This window comes from Macaca thibetana, chromosome 12 (assembly GCF_024542745.1).
Source record: "Macaca thibetana thibetana isolate TM-01 chromosome 12, ASM2454274v1, whole genome shotgun sequence".
Taxonomy (NCBI): domain Eukaryota; kingdom Metazoa; phylum Chordata; class Mammalia; order Primates; family Cercopithecidae; genus Macaca; species Macaca thibetana.
The window spans coordinates 86,653,203-86,671,843 of record NC_065589.1 but is presented as its reverse complement, the minus strand read 5'-3'; the positions used below and the strand labels follow the sequence as shown (position 1 = coordinate 86,671,843).

General features: G+C 47.7%; 1 protein-coding gene across 4 annotated transcripts; it reads right to left on the bottom strand.

Moving 5' to 3' along the window:
• Positions 1-5,802: 5,802 nt before the first annotated feature.
• Positions 5,803-14,128, bottom strand: NR4A2 (nuclear receptor subfamily 4 group A member 2). 4 transcript variants are annotated; one of them, XM_050752478.1, is made up of 8 exons: positions 13,820-14,127; positions 11,970-12,093; positions 10,599-11,464; positions 9,714-9,843; positions 9,240-9,328; positions 8,064-8,266; positions 7,499-7,677; positions 5,803-7,349 (listed from the first exon to the last, which is right to left on the bottom strand). In XM_050752478.1, the coding sequence occupies exons 3-8, from the start codon at positions 11,460-11,462 to the stop codon at positions 7,093-7,095; spliced, it is 1,722 nt and encodes a 573-aa protein (XP_050608435.1). In that variant the 5' UTR covers positions 11,463-11,464; positions 11,970-12,093; positions 13,820-14,127; the 3' UTR covers positions 5,803-7,092. The 4 variants fall into 4 exon arrangements, 3 of the variants coding, with proteins under 3 accessions (XP_050608435.1, XP_050608434.1, XP_050608436.1); XM_050752477.1 differs by having other exon boundaries at positions 9,165-9,328; positions 13,820-14,125; XM_050752479.1 differs by having other exon boundaries at positions 9,165-9,328; positions 10,599-11,286; positions 13,820-14,125.
• Positions 14,129-18,641: the final 4,513 nt, after the last annotated feature.

Genomic DNA, 18,641 nt, shown 5'->3' with positions numbered 1-18,641 from the left:
GGTGACCAAAAATGAACAAACCAGAGTGAAGAAAGAGGACTGGCCAGAAAACCACAGTAGTAGACCAGGTATGGTGGCTCACACCTGTAATCCCAGCACTTTGGGAGGCCGAGGCAGGTGGATCACCTGAGGTCAGGGGTTTGAGACCACCCTGACCGACACTGTGAAACCCCCTCTCTAGTAAAAATACAAAAAAAAAAAAAATAGCTGGGTGGGTTGCCAGCACCTGTCCAGGAGACGGAGGCTGCAGTGAGCTGAGAAAGCACCACTGCACTCCAGCCTGGGCAACAGAGCAAGGACTCCACCTCAATCTCAAAAAAAAAAAAAAAAAAAAAAAAGAAAAGAAAAGAAAAGAAAAAGAAAAAGAAAAAGAAAAGAAAACCACACTGCTGAGATTCCCTTATCAGTATCTCTCACTAAAGGCAGCCTTTTCTCTCACTTCCTGCACAATGTGATCCTCAGTAGAGACACTATCAACCTTTTTAACTGAGACCTCCCCCATAAACATATTTCACAGTGTCACCCAAGAAAAATTGCAGCAAACAATGCTTGGACCTCTTATATTTTTGCTATCCTGCAAAGCCCTCATAATTTCTATTCTGTTATTCTTTCATTTCTTTAGAAGAAAATTCTGATGGCAACCCAATATAATAGCTTTGAACACCACTAATGGGTCAGGACCCTCAGTTTGAAAAACACTGGCCTATTTGCAGCTTATTGATGAGGAGTCCTCTCTCTGTCCTTACCCTTCTCAAAATCCCAATTTAATTTGAGTTTGTCAAAACAATCCTCTCGTCCAAGCTTCCAGAGCCAAGAAATCGTGGTAGACTCAATCCCTCTGGAAGTACCTCTAGTAACCGATGAAAGACTTCTCACACTCGCAGCAGCCGCCCTCTACTCTACTAGGGACGTCTCTAGCAAAAACTTGGGCTCTGTATCTGCTAGAACGGGTGACACATGTCCTGGACATCCTAGTTTATCTAAACACAGGTTGAGACAGAAATAAGAAAAAATAGGAGAGAGAAAGATTAAGTGTAGGAAGAAGAAATGAGGAGAAAAGCGTTGAAGTTGAGCTCTCCTACGATCCAGGTGCTGGCTCGGCGCTGTGTCCAGTTAAACTGAGCGCGACAGGGTTCAGCTAAGCCGAGAAGAGGGCAGCGAGCGACCCGCAGTCAGCATCTTGTAGAGAAGAAGGAGCGCTCCCAGCCGCGGGAAGATCAGCATACTGGCGGCCCCAAGGGCCCCACAGGCGCAGCACTGATCTGGCCACTTGACTAGACGCTTGCTCCAGCGCTCGCAGGCCTAGGGCTCATTACACGCGTTGCGAGGAGACCTGAAAGCAAGGCGGGGCCGCACAATCTATCTTCAGAGCTTTGGGTCGTGAGCACACGCGTGGAGCATGGCTGTGGCATGGGCGTGTGGGCCCCTCTCCTAGATCTCCACTAGGTGCGGACGCTCCTCTGCCCCGCCCTTTTGTGCGCCCTCACTACTAGAAAAACAGTTTTCCCCAGTGTCGCGTGGGAGGTCGCCCCAGCCCAGCTCAGCGCTCGAAGAGACCAGATACTGATCGGGAATCGCTGGGTGCAGGGAGAAGCAGTACACGCGCTCCACTCCTGTGTTCGTGTCCTAGCGCACCTGACCCGACCTAGAGGCGACTGCAGCCTGTTGCGCCCTTCGCCCTGAGGGTGGGGGGCGCGGGGGTGTAAAACAGCTGAGAAAGACGCAGGGAGCAGCTGGGGAGGAAAGGGAGGGACACGGAGGAAACAAAGTTCACCCAAGTGAATGCGTCCTAAGTGCTCCAGGGCTCTCTCCGCAAAGTCTACGACTGCAAGCCGCAAAGTCAAACTATGTCTCCAAAACGCAGTGGGCAGAGCAGGAGGGCTTGTGTCTCCACTTTCGCCGCAGGGCGGATCGTGGACACAAGTCCTCGCCAGTAATTCCGGAGCCTCGAAATCAGACTGTGGTGGGAGGAGGGGTGGGGGGTGACTAATAAGAAGGCGTGGAGGTGGGGGTGGGGAGTACGCGGCAAGAACCCTGCTTTCCGGAGTTCTCCAGCCACTGTCTGCAGTGCCCAGAGCGCACGTCGCGGCTAGGGACCAAAATTGCGGCTCTCTTCGAGCGCCCCCAGCGTGGGGTGGGGCCCTGCTTTCCCGCGCCAGGACCGCTCCACCAGGCGCCCTCCGACGGAAGCTGGACTTTTCCTAAGGAAAGGCAAAGTCAAAGTCGGAGGAAAGATCTTTCTTGCGGCCCCAGCTGTCGCCCCTAATGGTCTCAGGGAACACACTAAAGGAAAGTGACTTTAAATGACAGTCTTGCCATCTTAAATAGTTATGTGCAATATTTTGGTTTCTAGCAAAATTTAAAAGTAAAATGGGGATTTCCATATGTTTATTTTATTATTAAAAACGAATTACTAAAAAGTGATGACCTATTTGGAATTCGTATCTTGCTTTACCAGCAAAGTCAGCCAGTATCGACTGAACACAATAAATGCAGGGGTGCGAAACGTGATTGCTCGGGTTCTGTCGGATGCACCAATCTAAGCAGAACCTTTCCCGAAGACTTGGAATTGGGTGCGCTTTTTTTTTTAAGTCTTGGCTGAGCCCTATGGGGAAGAAGGGTTAACTGGGCGTCGGCTGAGACCCCAAACCCTCTTCCTCCTCCATCAGACTCCGAAATTGAGTCAGTCCCGGCCCGTAGTTGCCTGGGAAGCTTGGAATCCTGAGAAATTCCGGGGTGCGCCCACGATGCAAGCGTTCCTATTCTGACAGCGGGGACAAGTGGGGAGGGGACCTTACAACCTCCTTTGGAGAAGAATGTATGAGAAACTCACTCCCAGACCTCTATTCAATAGTCAAAATGATACTGAAAAAAACTTTAAAAATCTCCAAGAATAGATACTCTCCTTTCCCGTTCCACCTTGAGGGAAACTGTCTCCATTTTTGACCTCGATTTGACAGCGTCAGGACTTGAGACAAGCGCCTCTTCCACAGAGAGAGGCGAGGCCCAGACGGGGAGCCCCCCAGCCTTTACTCTCGGCAGCCACCTCTGCGCTGCCACGCGGCGGATACAAAAGGAAACGGACGAGCGTACAAAGCGAGGCGGGGAGCTGGTGGCTCGAAGATGCGCAACACGCGCGATGCCTAGAAGTGCTCTGGTGTCACTCTCCTGTATAGGACCTGGCGAGATGGAAATGTATCCTGTACTGGAAGACTCTATGATCAAAATATTGCAATGAAATTAAACTTTTCCCTCACAGACCTGTTTGTATCTTGGAAACATTTCTGCAATGCCGACGCCTAGGTTTAAAATACAATTAGATAATTTGATATTCTCGTTGCCGCACTGACACCGAGAAAGCCAAGAGATTCTCAAGGCAAAGTGAAATTGAACCTTCAAATGACATTCTTGAGTTTGCAAGAATATCTATATCTCCTTGTTGTGCTCCTTGCATGCAGAGAACCAGTGGCCCGTAAGACTTATGACCGGTATTTTTTAGGGGAGGAGGCACCTAAACTATCTAAGAATGGAGTCCAGTGCCAGAAAGAAATACACAAGATAAGGTCGTTGGGTGCCGCTGTCACTGCAGGGCACCATGGGCTCCCTGGGCCGTACATATCTCTCTTGTGACAATCAGTACCCCAAATACTTTCTCTCTCTCTCTCTCTCTCTCTCTCTCTCTTTCTCTCTCTCTCTCTCTCATCCACCCATCCACAGCGGAAGGCCAGCAGGGCACCCAGAGAAATTGTGACCGTCCCCTGTACGGCAGAAAGGCAGACCTCAGGAAGGAGCAGGCGACACCGCTGCTCACTGCTCACTCGAGGTTTGAATTAAGGGCATCTATCCATAAACTCAAAATGGGGCTAGATAGCAAAGTCTTAAAATTAGACCTTCCCTCAGAGCTGAGAACTGTATGGTCATGTCTTCGGAACAATGATCATGTATTTTCCATTGCTGGAACGATGCACAATAACTGAAATGCTTAAGAGGACGTGGGTAGACGAGGGCGGTATGAAGCCCTCATTATAAAGTTTAATCTCTTTCTGAAGAAGGTCATGCAACGTCTGGCTTTTGGCAATGCAGCGTGTCTGTTGCTTCTTCTCACTTTACTCCTAGAAACATTAGGACAAGAAAAGTCCTCAGCTGCATATGGAAAGATGCAGGGGCAATACATGCGACGCTCTTTACCCGAGCAACTCGGTGCGCGGCCGCGAGTTTGACAGCGACTCTGTGAAACAGAAAAGGCACTAACCAATTTGCAATTTAGGAATCACAACGGAATGTTCGGCGAGCCGGTGTAGTCGGCACGCGGACCTGGTGGAGCGTCCTCCCTGCCTCCTCTGACCCCAAATTCCCGGGAGGCGCACTACCCGACTCCCCCTTGGCCTTGGGTGATGCGCCGACGCTTCCTTAAGGGAGAACCAGTCACAGAGTTCGTTTCTGGGTTCAACTCTGGGGGATTGTGTGACGGAATGTCATTGTCTCGGGGCTGCAGACACCTGGGAGACGAGTGCTGAAGGCTCTGCAGATTCCCAGCATTTCTAAAGAGCCTTTCTCTTTCTCTTTACTTACTGCTTTGTAGCTTTACTTGGGCATAAGATGTGAAAATAAAATGATATGGCTAGTCTCATCTTTTCAAGAAAGTCAAGAAATTGAACATTTCGTTATTATTTAATCTCTTATGTGGCCACCCTATTTGTCCCTCAGTTACCCGGAGAAAAACGCATCTTGTAAAAATAACCTTATATTACCACCGAGACCTGCATTCTCTCTTTTTGATGACCCGCAAAACGTGTCTTTTAAAAAGAGGAGAAACAAACGAAAGAAAACCTGAGCGCTCTCGTGGCAATTTACAGTTCTAACTCTGCATTTTAAAAACAATAACACTCTTTGTAAATTTCAGTGACCCCCCCCAAGGCCATCAGTAATTCACCAGGGTCAGCGAAGGAGACCATCCCCACCTTACCCTCACTATGAATTCACAGCTGCCCTAAGGCGAAACTCGTTGGACCTCATCTGCCCAAGGACAAGGGTTCTGAGCGGAAGCAGATTCTACAGCATCAGTTTCTTTTTTGAAAGTTGGTGCTGGGTGGAATCCGAGAGGCCTGGTTACAACTTGCTTATACTAGGCCCAGGATCCAACACACAGATATTTTATCATGTACCTGAGAAAGTTATAAGGGATAAATTCTGTTCTAAAACTACAAATTGCACCTCATCACCATCCACTGAATGAGGAAAATAAAGAGTTGTAAGAAATACCTCTACTGAGTTCTGCTCTGTGCCAAAGTGACCCAAGGCCCAAAGGGCCTGAACTGCTTAGCCCTTTCTCCATGACCCAACAATTGTAAATTGAGAAATTGGAAAATTGGAGATTACGTACAACACTCCTCAAACCCGTGTTGACTTCTTGAGTCTTAAAAAGATACTTCCTAATCACTGTGCAAGACAAGTACTTGACAAGACTCTGACCTTGTTCAAGTTCAAAAGCTCTTGGGTCTCCAGAACATCTCTCCTGAAAGCTACACTTACTTGCAAAGTTAACAGAAGAGTTGAGATATTCTAAATTGACTCTAAAAATATTGGTCGCCAGACTGGAAAATTCTAGTTAAGAAAAAATATTTTACTGAATTATCTGGATGACTATTTTGGTTCACCTGATTTCTTTTGCCAGAATAGATTTAGGCTGTCAGTTTGAAATTCAGATACTGAATAAGTGACCTATCCCAAATTAATCTCCAACTGTGTATGTTATGTTGCCATTCAGTCATTATTTTTTCCTGACCCAGAAAGAAGACAAAATTCTGTTCATTTACATGGTTTATTGTTGTAAACATTAAAATTGTCTTTCTCAAAGAAAGAATTTATCAGAAAAAAAATCAGCGTCTCTAACTGTCATACACCATAGAAAAAAAGGCAGTGACTCATATCATGTGCCATACTAGAAATATACAAAGAAAAATACTACAGAATATGGCAATATTAAAATTCTTACTCAAACAAAATAATAAATTAACTGACAATTTTAGACATAAAAAAATTCAAAGTGCTCAGTAATTTCCAGGGAGTTATGTATATTATAAGCACTCTGGAAACAGTCAAAAGCTGCTGCATGCAAGTTTTGTTTAGCTTTAGACAACAAAATAATCAAGATATAAACTTTCTTTTTATCAACATCAACGGTACATACAACACTTACAAACAAGGAATGTTGGACGGTGTTACAAACACTATGTGTCCCTTTTGTCAGGATTTTCTGATGTGTAATACTTGTGCCCACCTATTTTACAATTGAGAAAATGTTTAAGCTCAGATAACTACCAATCTTTATAAAATCTAACAGACTACATAGTGTCTGAAATACTATTTATATAATATAGACATTACTGAAGTAGCAAGTGCCTATAACATTTTCAACCTAGAATCAACATGCTTGTCCCTTTTTATGTATTTATTTATTTTTTTTGCAAACACACTTATCTTTTAGAATTTGTAATATTTATTCATAAATAGGCACAAAATAATTTAAAAAGCCAAACTGCATTGGGTAAATTTACAAGCCTTTGCCTTCTTCAACTCATGCCACCCACGCAACATTTAGTTTTACTATATATTACAGCTTTCTTTACAGCAGAAAACTTTGAAGTATTGTTAAAGGGCAATACTTGTGGGTCCCCTTAAGGTGTGTGTGTGTGTGTGTGTGTGTGTGTTACATTTGTCTGAACTGCAACAACCAAGCATGGCCAAACATTTCCCATTATACAGTATATCAACCTTTCTTCTGAACAATAAACTGATTTTTAAACTGATAATAAAAAGTTTATACCACTGTATTGTGTGTAGTCCATGTTCTAAATCCAGGATGCCCCGGAGCCAAAATGCCCTTTCAGGTTCTGCCTGCAGGTTAGGAAATAGCAACAGTTTTTGTTTGTTTGTTTTCTTTAGGGATCAAGGGGGCTGGGGGAGGGTTACAGAAATGAGGGGCAGCTTGAGCTGAGACAGCTCACAGGGCTATCTCTGCCCATGTGACTTGCCCCCTCTGGACAGTTTCCGTTATCTTTCCAGTTCCTTTGAAGTGCTTGGGAGGAGGTCTTAGAAAGGTAAAGTGTCCAGGAAAAGTTTGTCAATTATTGCTGGCGGTGGCACTAAGTCTTCCAATTTCAGGTAGAAAATGCGCTGTAGCCCCTGTGTGCAAAGGGTACGAAGTTCTGGGAGCTTCCCCAACAGTTTGGACAAATAATTGGGGCGGTTCAACCCCCCATTGTTGAAAGTCACATGGTCTTTGAGACAATTTACAATCTTGTTTTGCAGTTCTTCCACTCTCTTGGGTTCCTTGAGCCCGTGTCTCTCTAAAGAAAATATAATCAGAAACAAAAGAAGAATGTACAAGACAGTTAGCTAGTTGGCAAAACCAAGGAGAATCTGTGACAAGGGCAAGCCAGGACAAATCCTGCTAGGCAGTTCTGGAGGGGAAGCACCCTGCACCTGCAGTACTGACCTGTGACCATAGCCAGGGCAGCAATGCAGGAGAAGGCAGAAATGTCGATGTTCATATTCTGCAAGTTGGAGGAGAATTCAACAATGGAATCAATCCATTCCCCAAAGCCACGAACGCATTGCAACCTGTGCAAGACCACCCCATTGCAAAAGATGAGTTTACCCTCCACTGGGTTGGACCTGCAATTAATACCAAAGAGAGAGAGGGGAGAAAAAGAGAGAGAGAAAAGCTAAACAACTAATTACTTGAAGAGCAATAAATGAGGGATTTAAGAGGCACCTAATTACTGAAGAGTTAATAAAATGTAGACCAGTGGACCTTGAAAGGGTTTAATTTCATAACAATCAAGAACGCCCCCTATCCCACCTCCATTCCATTCATCCAAGGCTTCTGGGCTTGCTCCTTCCCTTGTCTTTTTTTGTTTTCTTTCTTTTTCTTCCTTTCTCCGACTTTCATTTCCTATTCTTTTTCTCTACCCCACCCTCTGGTTTCCCTTCATCCCTTTCTTTTCCTTTCTTGATTTCTCTCACAGCCTCCCTGGATTGTCTCCTCCCTCCCTCATTACCTGTATGCTAATCGAAGGACAAACAGTTCTAAGAAAGCTGATTCAAAAAGCAGGTCCTGGTCGGCTTTGGGCAGGTCTGCGAAGCCAGGGATCTTCTCCGCCCAGCCCCGGATGATCTCCATGGAGCCAGTCAGGAGATCATAGAATTGCTGGATATGCTGGGTGTCATCTCCACTCATCTGATAGTCAGGGTTCGCCTGGAACTGGAATTTCATTTTAAAAAGCACTTAATGAGGTTCTCTAAAATATATAACCCGTGAAATTGCTAACCCCGTTTCTAGTAGGGGAGCCAGGTTTTTATAACAATTAAACCTCTCTCTGACCAGTAAGGAAATTAGATGTTCCGGGGCAATTAATTCAATTAGGGATGGTGCTACGAGGTCGCTGCTTTAAATATGTAAATTACCATTTCCATACAGACTAAATACAGTGCCATCCAGCCCTGGGAAACGTTCACTCTTATCTCCACAAAACAATTGACACGTTAGTATTCATGCTAGTCCCAGAGTGGGCCTCGAGCTGAGACATCCTTTTTCAAATCTTAATAAAATTGCAGTCGCTACCACGTTTGCTCAACATACTTCCTCCAATTAAAGCCCGCATATTTTTCACAGCTGGAGTAAAAAGGATCTGACCACTTGATCCCCCACCTCACTGCCATTCTTCACACCCTCTCCTTCCCTTGCCTGACCCCCAGACAGGCCCTACATCCTTCCCCAGCACAGTGCCAGGAAGGATGAGGATTAAAGCATCTACCTCTATGGAGGACTGGGAATAAAGTAGATCGGGGAGGGGGGAGTTCGTACAGCCCCTGGATTTCATGATAGAGGCACTGGGGTATATGGAAGAGGAGGGGCGGAGGGGTAGTGGGGTAGTGGGAATTCACACAGCTTCAAACCCTGTGGCATGTCCCTCTTCTCCTTCCTCTGCCCTGTTCTCATGTCTATGACCCCAAGCTACAATCCCTGGCCAGAGCTGTGAGGCATATAGTCTTGCTTGCCTTATTTACCCCATTGAATCTGAGGGTTAATGGTGGATGTGGGGAGGGGTCCTGCCCATCTGTCGGTTTATCCACATGATTTCCCCCCACCAGCTTCTTACCCTGGAATAGTCCAGGCTGGTCATAGCCGGGTTGGAGTCGACATGGGCCCTGACGAGGGCACTGATCAGACTCACCGGGGGCGAAGGGGGAGAGGGCTCCTGTGGGCTCTTCGGTTTCGAGGGCAAACGACCTCTCCGGCCTTTTAAACTGTCTGTGCGAACCACTGCAAAGGAAGAGCCCTGTTAGCGCCACTTTTCCGAGCCCAGGCCCAGCTGCTGCCTCGGTCCCTCCCGGGGGAAGGCCGCAGCCGCGGGGCACCAGGCTGAGCGGCTCAGGGCCCCACTGCTTGTAAAGCCTTTACTGACGAGAAGCATTAAAAAATGCGGGGTTATTTTATATCTTCCTCCAAATGGGTCGTATAGTTTAAGGAGAGAAGGGCCTGGCGGCTTTCTCTAGGGGAAGCGGGGCAAGCAGCTGCGGGGTCCTGAAGGCCAGACTGTGGGGGAACCGGAGATCCCCAGCACCGGGAAGTGGAACGTGATGCTATAGTATGAGCAGTGGTTTCCTAAGGGCGCAAACTGGAGGGTCGGCAGCTCCCCGCTACCTACCTTCTTTGACCATCCCAACAGCCAGGCACTTCTGAAATCGGCAGTACTGACAGCGATTCCGGCGACGCTTGTCCACTGGGCAGTTTTTATTTGCTAAACACACATATTTTGCATTTTTTTGCACTGTGCGCTGCAAAAGGAGACAATATAGACCAAAAAAATTTTTTCTTCTTTTGAAAATCAGGCAACTCGGAGAAAATTTCCGATATGTGGCTGGGGTTTACGATTCCTCCCCACAAACAAACACATACACACAATTCCATTTTATTTTTTTCTCTTCCTTTTCTTTCTTTCTTTTCTTTTTCCTCCCCCAGGGCATTTAACAGAAGAAAATTGATAGCGTTAACATTTGAGCTAACCTTGCCGCTCCTTGCTGTGTTTTATATGCCAAGAGAAGGAGAAGGAGACGCTCAGTAAATACAAATCCGTGGGCATTCATATTATTTACATTCCTTGGAGACCTTCTCTATTTAAAATGATAAGATTATTCAATCAGGATGGCGAAATAAAGAGATCACTTAATTTGACCATAGGGAATTCTGTTCCACTTGGTTAGCTCAGACACGGTTCTCTGTCCTAACCAATTTCATTCTGAACAGGGAAGACAGCTCCTAGCACATGCAAATGACCCTCTTCCAACTCCGGCTCCAGCAACTTCGGGCGGGGGCCAGCCCGGTCGGCTGAGTGCGAGGGGGATGCGACCCTGGCCTCCCAGTCTTTCTGCTTCCCTTTCTCAGACACCCGGAAGTCCCCGCCGCAGCCCGTGGACTCCTGCAGGGTAGCTTCGGTGGACCCCGGAGAGCCGGGCAGTCCCAGGAGGCACACTCCAGGGTCCCGGGCACTAGGGGCTCCCTACCTGCCTACTCCGCTCAAGCCACTGCTCACCTTAAAGAAGCCTTTGCAGCCCTCACAGGTGCGCACGCCGTAGTGTTGGCAGGCCGCGTTGTCCCCACACACAGCGCACAGCCCCTCGTTGGAGGGGGAGCCCCGCGACGGCGGCGAGGGCACCTGCGTGTCAAGCAGCTGCGACGCGTGGCCGATCTGCAGGCCCGGGAAGCCCATGGACGCGGGCTTGCGAATGGGGTTGGGTACAGCAAAGGTCTGCCCGTCCACCACGTGGTGGCTGCTGGCGGGCTCCGGGTTCATGGGGACGTGCAGGGGCCCGTCGAAGCGCATCTGGCAACTAGACACCGGGGTGCCAGGGGGCGATTGCTTAAAGGAGAAGAGGGAGAGGCGGGAAACTGGAGTTTTCCTCTGCTCGATCATGTGCGTAGTGGCCACGTAGTTCTGGTGGAAGTTGTGGAGAGACCCCGGGTCGTCCCACATGGGGCTGTGCTGCACCTGGAAGCCCGGGGTGGTGGGCGTCGGGGGCGAGGAGGGCTTGTAGTAAACCGAACCGGAGTGCGGCATCATCTCCTCAGACTGGGGGGGCAGGTGGCTGTGTTGCTGGTAGTTGTGCATCTGAATGTCTTCTACCTTAATGGAGGACTGCTGTCCGGACAGGGGCATTTGGTACAAGCAAGGTGGCTTGACGTCGTAGCCTGTGCTGTAGTTGTCCATAAAGGTACTGAAGCTGGGGAGAGAAGTGGTGGCAGTGATTTCAGTGTTGGTGAGGTCCATGCTAAACTTGACAAACTCTGGAGTTAAGAAATCGGAGCTGTATTCTCCCGAAGAGTGGTAACTGTAGCTCTGAGAAGCGGGGCTGGCTCCTTGAGGCGAGGACCCATACTGCGCCTGAACACAAGGCATGGCTGGAAATGAAACAGGGTGATACACACTCAGCCTGGTCAACTGAACACTTCCTCCCGGGCTCGGGTACACCTGGAGCTACACCGGCAGCCCGCGGCAGTCAGAGAGCGTGTAGGGGCGCGAGAGGAAGGGCAGGAGAGGGAGAATGCTGCCGAACAACAGTGTAGGGTGTGGAAAGACTGACCAAATAAAGACCCAGAGCTAAAAAGCTACTGAGGGTCCACATTCCTAGGTATTTCCAAACATCTCCTCCATACCACCCCCCACACCTTTTTACAGTCAATCCCACTCAGATGAGCCTCTTCTCTGAAGCTCAGATTCAGCAGTCTCTTTCTAGAAATGACCATCTAGAAATGAAGTTGAATTTCACAATGAGAAAGTTGTTCCCCAAGGCGATGGGTCGGGCAAATCTTAAGTTACAGGGTTTGCCAAGAAGATCGCCTTGTCCTGTTTCTTGATGTTTGGGGAACTCCGGAGGGTAAAGGAAATAAATGAAGTTGCACTAACCTTCAGCCGAGTTACAGGCGTTTTCGAGGAAATTAAAGGTGGACAGTGTCGTAATTCAATGAAGGACAAAGTTTCCAAGATTTTTAGAAAAGCAATGGGGAGTCCAGCCTGTCCAATCTCCTCCCTGAAATACAGACACAGGAAGCTTCAGGGTATCTTCCTGACAGAGATTCAACTGGGCATATGTAGACTCACCAGGCAGGCCCTTCCATGCCTTCCCTGTTCATCTCATTGGAAGTGAGTGGGAAGCCTTTACCAAACACAGCACTTAAAATGAATGTATAAAAGAAATGACTTGAAACAACAGAAAATACTACCCATTGCACTGTGTAAATCCTTGCAGAGAGAGGATCCTGCAAGAGGAAAGTTAGTCCATGAACTCATTTAACATTTATGATGTAATGAACTGGCCCCTTTGCTACAGTGTAGGTGGAGAGGTCATTTCCATCTTAGGTTAATTCAGGACCTGAGTATGAAGACTAGAGTCTGAAAATACAGCATTGGAACCTTCTCTTGCATTTTTTTTTTTTTCATGTGGTGAAATTGCCTTTTCTTTTGGTAGAGGGGAAGAAAGTAGAAGTCAAGAATATAAAATGAGAAAACAATCTTTCCCCTTATAAAATGTTAGAAAGACCTTGACTGAGAAGGCAATTTGAGTGGAAGCATCCGCATTTCTAAAGTGCTCTTGACAAAGCACTGGGATTGGAGCTGCAGACAAATTGATGTTCACTTTTCCAGAAAACTTGTCTTTCAGCATCTTTAATGGCCACAAGGTGGGAAGAGGGGACCCTACTTTTCCAGGAGTATCTTAGGTCAATTGCAGAGAGGGGACATACTGCTTATATGGTATTGGCACCAATATTAGAAGTGTTTCCCAGAACAGCAAGACGAACACCTTCCCCATAATGCCTTCCACGATCTGCCTTTCTGGAACAAGGCATTCTTGTGTCCTAGTAATTTTCAGATGTTCCCACTTAGAAGGCATTCTAGCGCACAGACAATCTTATTACTAATGAAAAAGAAAGCCAGTATCCTCTCTTTCTATTCTTTCCCCTCCCCCACAATCTTGCTTCATAGTGGTGGTGGGGGTGGGGGCGGGGGGTGATTACCCAAAAAAAGCAGAAAGGAGACTCGACTTCCACAGCCCTTAGAGATATTCCTGTGTTGGATATTAACTCCCTGGTAGCTCCACAGTTTCATAACTGTACTCTTTACATATTCATATTCTCTCTCTCTCTCTCTCTCTCTCTCTCTCTCTCTCTCTGTCTCTCTCTCTCTCGACACATTCGCAAACCCAAGGACAGCATATGTCAAAACCAGAAATTTCAGACAACTTAGTAACAGGACACTCTACCAACACCACCCTTACTCAACAATACCCGGGAAACATCGCGCGCTGGCCAGCCGCGGAGACACAGTTCCCAAGCAACGCATAAACTGAAGAACTTTCTCTCCCTGTCAGTTTGTGGGCAGCTTCCCTCGTATACACAGAACTTGGAGTCTCCGTCTTCACAGGCCACAATCAATTCCTCACTAAAAGCAAACTTTGCTCACATTTCCGCGGGCTAGTCCTCAGCTCCCAAACTGTGGAGTCTCCCTTCCACGTCCACCAATGAGGAGCCTGGAAGCCTCTGTCGGGAGCCAACTCCCCACTAGTGCCAAAGCCGGAGTTCGAACAAATGCCCCCCGGTAACTACGCGCACGCACTCCCCATCCTTCGGTCCCACTCTCACTAGAAGCCTCTGGCTCCCACTTCCAAAGAACCTATCCCACACAAGTGGAAAGAAGAGACGTGCAAAAGAAGGAAGAAGCATAAAAGAAGGCGAACTGCAAGGGCTGCATCTACTCACTTAGGAGTTCTCCGCGTCTCTCTTCATTCATTCAACTCTGCCGAAGTGCAGTTCCCTCTGGGAGGCTGGGCGCCGGGGTCGGGGAGGGGTGGGCGAGCTGGGCGAAGGGAGCCCGGACACCTCACGCAGGGAGGGAGTAGGGACAGGCGGCCGGCTGGACAGGCAAAAGGGACCGCGGAGCTGTACGCGAGCCGCCGGGCGGACTGGCCCTGGCCGCCAATGTGCCTTTGTTTATGTGGCTCGCGCTGCCGCTGCCAACATGCACCTAAAGTCTCCGCGCGTCAGCGCGCGTCAGCGGCCCGCCGCCCAATCGCCGCGCCGCCGCGCTCCCTGGACTCCTGGCCCGCGCTCGCTTTGGTATATTTCCGACCTGACGTCACGAGCAGGGCAGATTTTAAGGTGGGAACCGCTCTGCGTTCACCTTGGTAGCCAGCTTGGGTGGTTTTTGGTGTTTTCTTTTCTTTTTTTTTTTTTTTTTTTCCGAAAGAGGTGTGACCTCTCCCAGGTCTGCGCAGCCCGCAGTGCCGCGACACTTCATTTTCCCCCAGGCCCCCGCGCCCTCGCAGCTGCTCGGCCGCTCACATGTGGGGAGGGTGCAACAAAAGCCCAGGCGGAAGGGAAGGCCGGCGTGGGCCAGGTAGCACGCACCTGGAGCTGCACGGAATGGGATGTGCCTTGCAGCGCCCTAACCTCTCCCACCCACCTTCGTCACCCCCTTAGCGGAAGAGCGTACAGATGTCCCATGACACGAGACGCTCAGAGGGCTCACGCAGTTCGGGTGGGATTTCCCTACCCGGTTCATCCCCTTTTACTCCCTTTTCCTGTCCTAGGCCGCCTCCTCTTCTGGCATATATTCATTCTCATTCTCTCTATCTCTCCCCCTTCCCCCTACTCCCACACTCCCATCTGAAAGGGAATGGGAGTGGGGGTAGGGCTTATTTTTCTGTGTTTCCTTATTTCCACGCAGTGCCCACGTTCGATGGAGGACGTGGTGCGTGGGGTTGGGGGGGAGGAGAGGAAGGGGAGAGGGTAGACAGTGACCGTGACCCAGCTCTTTAGAAACCCCAAAAGTCAGAGTGAAGCGTCGCGCCTTTTCCTTTCGCAGACAATGCAGCCGAGCAGCAGGCAACAGGTGCGCCTTCTGCAGAAAGGTACTCTGATTCCCACCTTCTGCAAACTCTAATACTTTCGATACTCCTCGGTGCCCACCAACTTGTACCCCTTCCACGAGTTTTAGAGAAATAAATCGACCTTCGTTTGAAACACAAGGTCTATCACAGCCTCAATCTTAGAACCCAGAAAGACTGGACAAGAAAAGCGAAGCGGGTGGGGATTGGAGACAGCGTCTCCGCAAAGCGTAAGGTGTGAGCCTACAACCCAGCCAGGAGAGGGGCCCGGGCGGACTGTGGGAGCGTGTCCCACCCCCGCAGCCATCCGAGTCGCCGCCGATTCTGCTTTGCAATTCATTTCCCCTCGCCAGGCCGCGGGCGCAGGGAGCTTTCTAGCAAAGACAACGCCGCGGCTCCGGAGGGCAAGCTCCCTCCCCCAGTCTCCCGGCCGGAGCTGGGCGGGCTTCCTAGGGCTTCTCCCGCGGGGCTGGAAGAGGCTGGGCCTTGAGAGGGAGAGTTCGGAGCCGCCCCCGCTTTTCTACTCGCCCAGAGCGTCCCAGCCGCCCCTCCTTTCTCGGCGTGGCTCGCTTCCAGGCCGACGGGACCCTTTTGCAACTTGCCCCCCTACTCGTGTTCTCAGTACCGGCCGATGGCGCCGTGGAACTATTCGGGATCCCGGGCTGCTCAGCCCTAATCTGCAGCCCCGCCTTTGCCTACTCCCTGCTGCCCCCAGCTCGCCGGTGGCTGGGGAGGCGTTGCCAACAGATGTCCTGCGGCTGCCCCAGGAAGCCGCGGGCTCTTCTGCGCCGCAGCCTCCGGGAAACCTACGTGACCACCTTAAGTTTCCCCCAGATGTTGCGGCTGCCGCTACTGCTGCCGCCGCCGCCGCTGCTCGGCGGTGCCCTAGCAGGCGCAAGAAAAAAATAAAACCAGGAAGTGGGTGGGGGGGCGGGTTGTGGTGGCGGGTAAGGGTGTGTGAGTAGGGGGATGAGGAGGGGAGGGCGAAGAATAGCATATTAGCATGAGCTCGGTAGCGTCAGCGCCCCGTGGGCAGAAGCGATTCCATGCGAACGAAAGGGAAAAAGTGAGAGTTTGGAGAGCCGGGGAGAAGGAAGGGGGTGGGGGTGGCGGTGACGCAGGGGCGCAGGCATTGACGCACCGGCCAGGCTGGGCCCAAAATAGCAGCAACACCAGCTCAGAGGCGCCCTCCCGGGTTCCCTTCCCCTTCCGCGAGAGAGCAGGGCGCGGCCACGGGGAGCTTTCCTTGATCCCCGCGGTGGGCCAGGCTCCCGGCCGCTATTTTCAGGCAGTCGGAAACTCAAGCACAGGCACGCCGGGGTGGCAGTTATTATTTTTTAATATAGTCCTAGGAAAACGGGGGCCGGGAGAACTTTCAGGTTGGTTATAACCACCAGCCTCCATACACACACTCCCGTCTAAGTAGATGCATTCACTCTGCACGCTTCCCCCTCCCTCATTGCCATAAAAAACATTCAGTTTAGGTTGGGTTGAGCCTGGGACAATTTGAAAATGCCGTCCCAGGGAACTGAAAAGTGTCCTGGAGTTCTTCAAGTGAGCGCCAAGGAAGCCAAACATTGTAATGTGATGCGTTATTGTTTAACAGCAACCTGTTAAAGGTGCGGCTTCCTGATAACAGCCTTTGTCCAAGTCTTAATGCCACCAAGAATGAAGGGTCGTTTTCACAGCAGCTTATTATAAGAATTATTATTAACTGGGAATGGAGTGATTATATATAAAATTAAAATGAGAGAAAGGGGAGACCTTTCTTATCTGTTCTATCATCTGTGTAAGAGTTCTCTCCTCTTCAAAGTCCTATTCTGGTTTCTGGGAAGCTTCTACTGTTTCTTAGGAAGACACGCCGGATGTAAGGCTGTTAAACTCGTTTAAACCAATTTTGAATAAGCTACTTCTTAGGCTGGGGTTTCTGTAAGGCCCGGATGAGCTGGGTTGGAAAGGATTCAGCATATAGATCAGAAAGTGTTTAAAAAAAAAAAAAAAAGAAAGAAAGAAAGAAAGAAAGAAAAAGGCCACCCTCAAAACCCCAGACTACAGTTTTCCTCACCAGATTCTAATGGGACGATGTCTCAGTAGCACCGCCAATGTGTGTGTAATTGACTGATCCAGTCAGTAGGGGGCCTGACTCCACAACGTTCAAGAGAATAACACACAGACACACACACACACACAGACACACACACACACACGCTATTTAAGCTAAACTAAAGAGAAGGCTGCAGGCCCAAATATTAATGTTGTGCTGGAATTCATAAATAACTAAAAATCTTTGATTCTCTTCTATTTTCTCCAAAAGGGAAACAGTTTTAACACATGGGATTAGGGTCACAAAAGATTTTCTTTATTTCCTCCTGCTCATGTTTAACTCACTGTTAGGTCACAGAAGGAAAAAATCAAACTGGTAATAAAATCTCTCATTTTATCACCAGCAAGTTCAAATGGCATACAGTTTGGAAAAATGAAACCATGTTTTAAAATCCTATGATTACATGTTTAAATAAATTATAGTTTAGAAGGAGATTCCTGTGGGTATATTTGCTAGTACATAAGAGAATGCTTTTGTACCCAGAGATTTAATTACACATATGGAATCAAAATGTAGAATTGAACAACCTTTCAGAAAATGTTAAAACGATGCTTTAGGCTAAAAGAAACTGAAATTCTGCATTTATATGACTGCAACCCTTCAAGATTCTTGAACATAAATAGTTCAAGTAAAGTATTTTATAACTCAATTAAAATGACAATAATGGTTTTTTCAGGCCCCCGTAGCTGATATAACTTTAAACTATTGCCATGTATAAATGTGTAAAGTTACCCCACAATGAAGGTTATTTTCTTAACAATTTTTAAAATAAATGGGAGTAAAAATTGCTCCTATCTTCTTTTGAAACCAACTGAAATAAATTAAAAAGCATTACTATTAAGAAACACTATTGGATGACCACAGAAAACATTTAGGGAGGTAATGTTACTATATTACTTTTTATGATATTAACCAATATTAGGTAGAACATATTGGTACATATAAACATATTTTCATTAAAAATCAACATAAATAATACATATACTCACATCTAAACCAAAGTATTTTATTTTATGCATGGCTAGGCAGATTATATTTAATAAAATTGAGCTTTTGGCATAATTTAGAAAGCAAACATGAATGTAATCCCATAGGATTTTCTATTTTAATGCATGGGAAAGAGGCCTTTAGGGATTTATTTCACCATTCTTCCCAAATGACTTCAGAATAGACCTTACAATGCAGATATAGTGAAACAGACATACCTGTTATGCTGTAAGAGTGGAGGCAACTATAAGATTTTTCGTAATAAAATTACTTAGTAGAACCTATTTTTAGCATTAAAAGACATATTTTAAATTACATTTGTACAAACTCATTCACAGCATTCGTTGCCATTGGGCACTAAGTCACATTACTGATAGAAGAAATACATTTTCACTTTGAAAAAAATCTGTTTCTGAAAATACAAATTAAGTTTTTACTTCTGAAAGTTTTTTTATTGTTTTGCTTTTGCCATTTCATTTGCATTGACAGGATATTAATTGACCAAATTGTTTGTTCCTTTCTCATAGGATGGTTAAAGAACAAATCTATTGCTTTGTTAATATTCACATTTTGGGTAGTTGTAGCTTTTATTCAGTATTTCTCG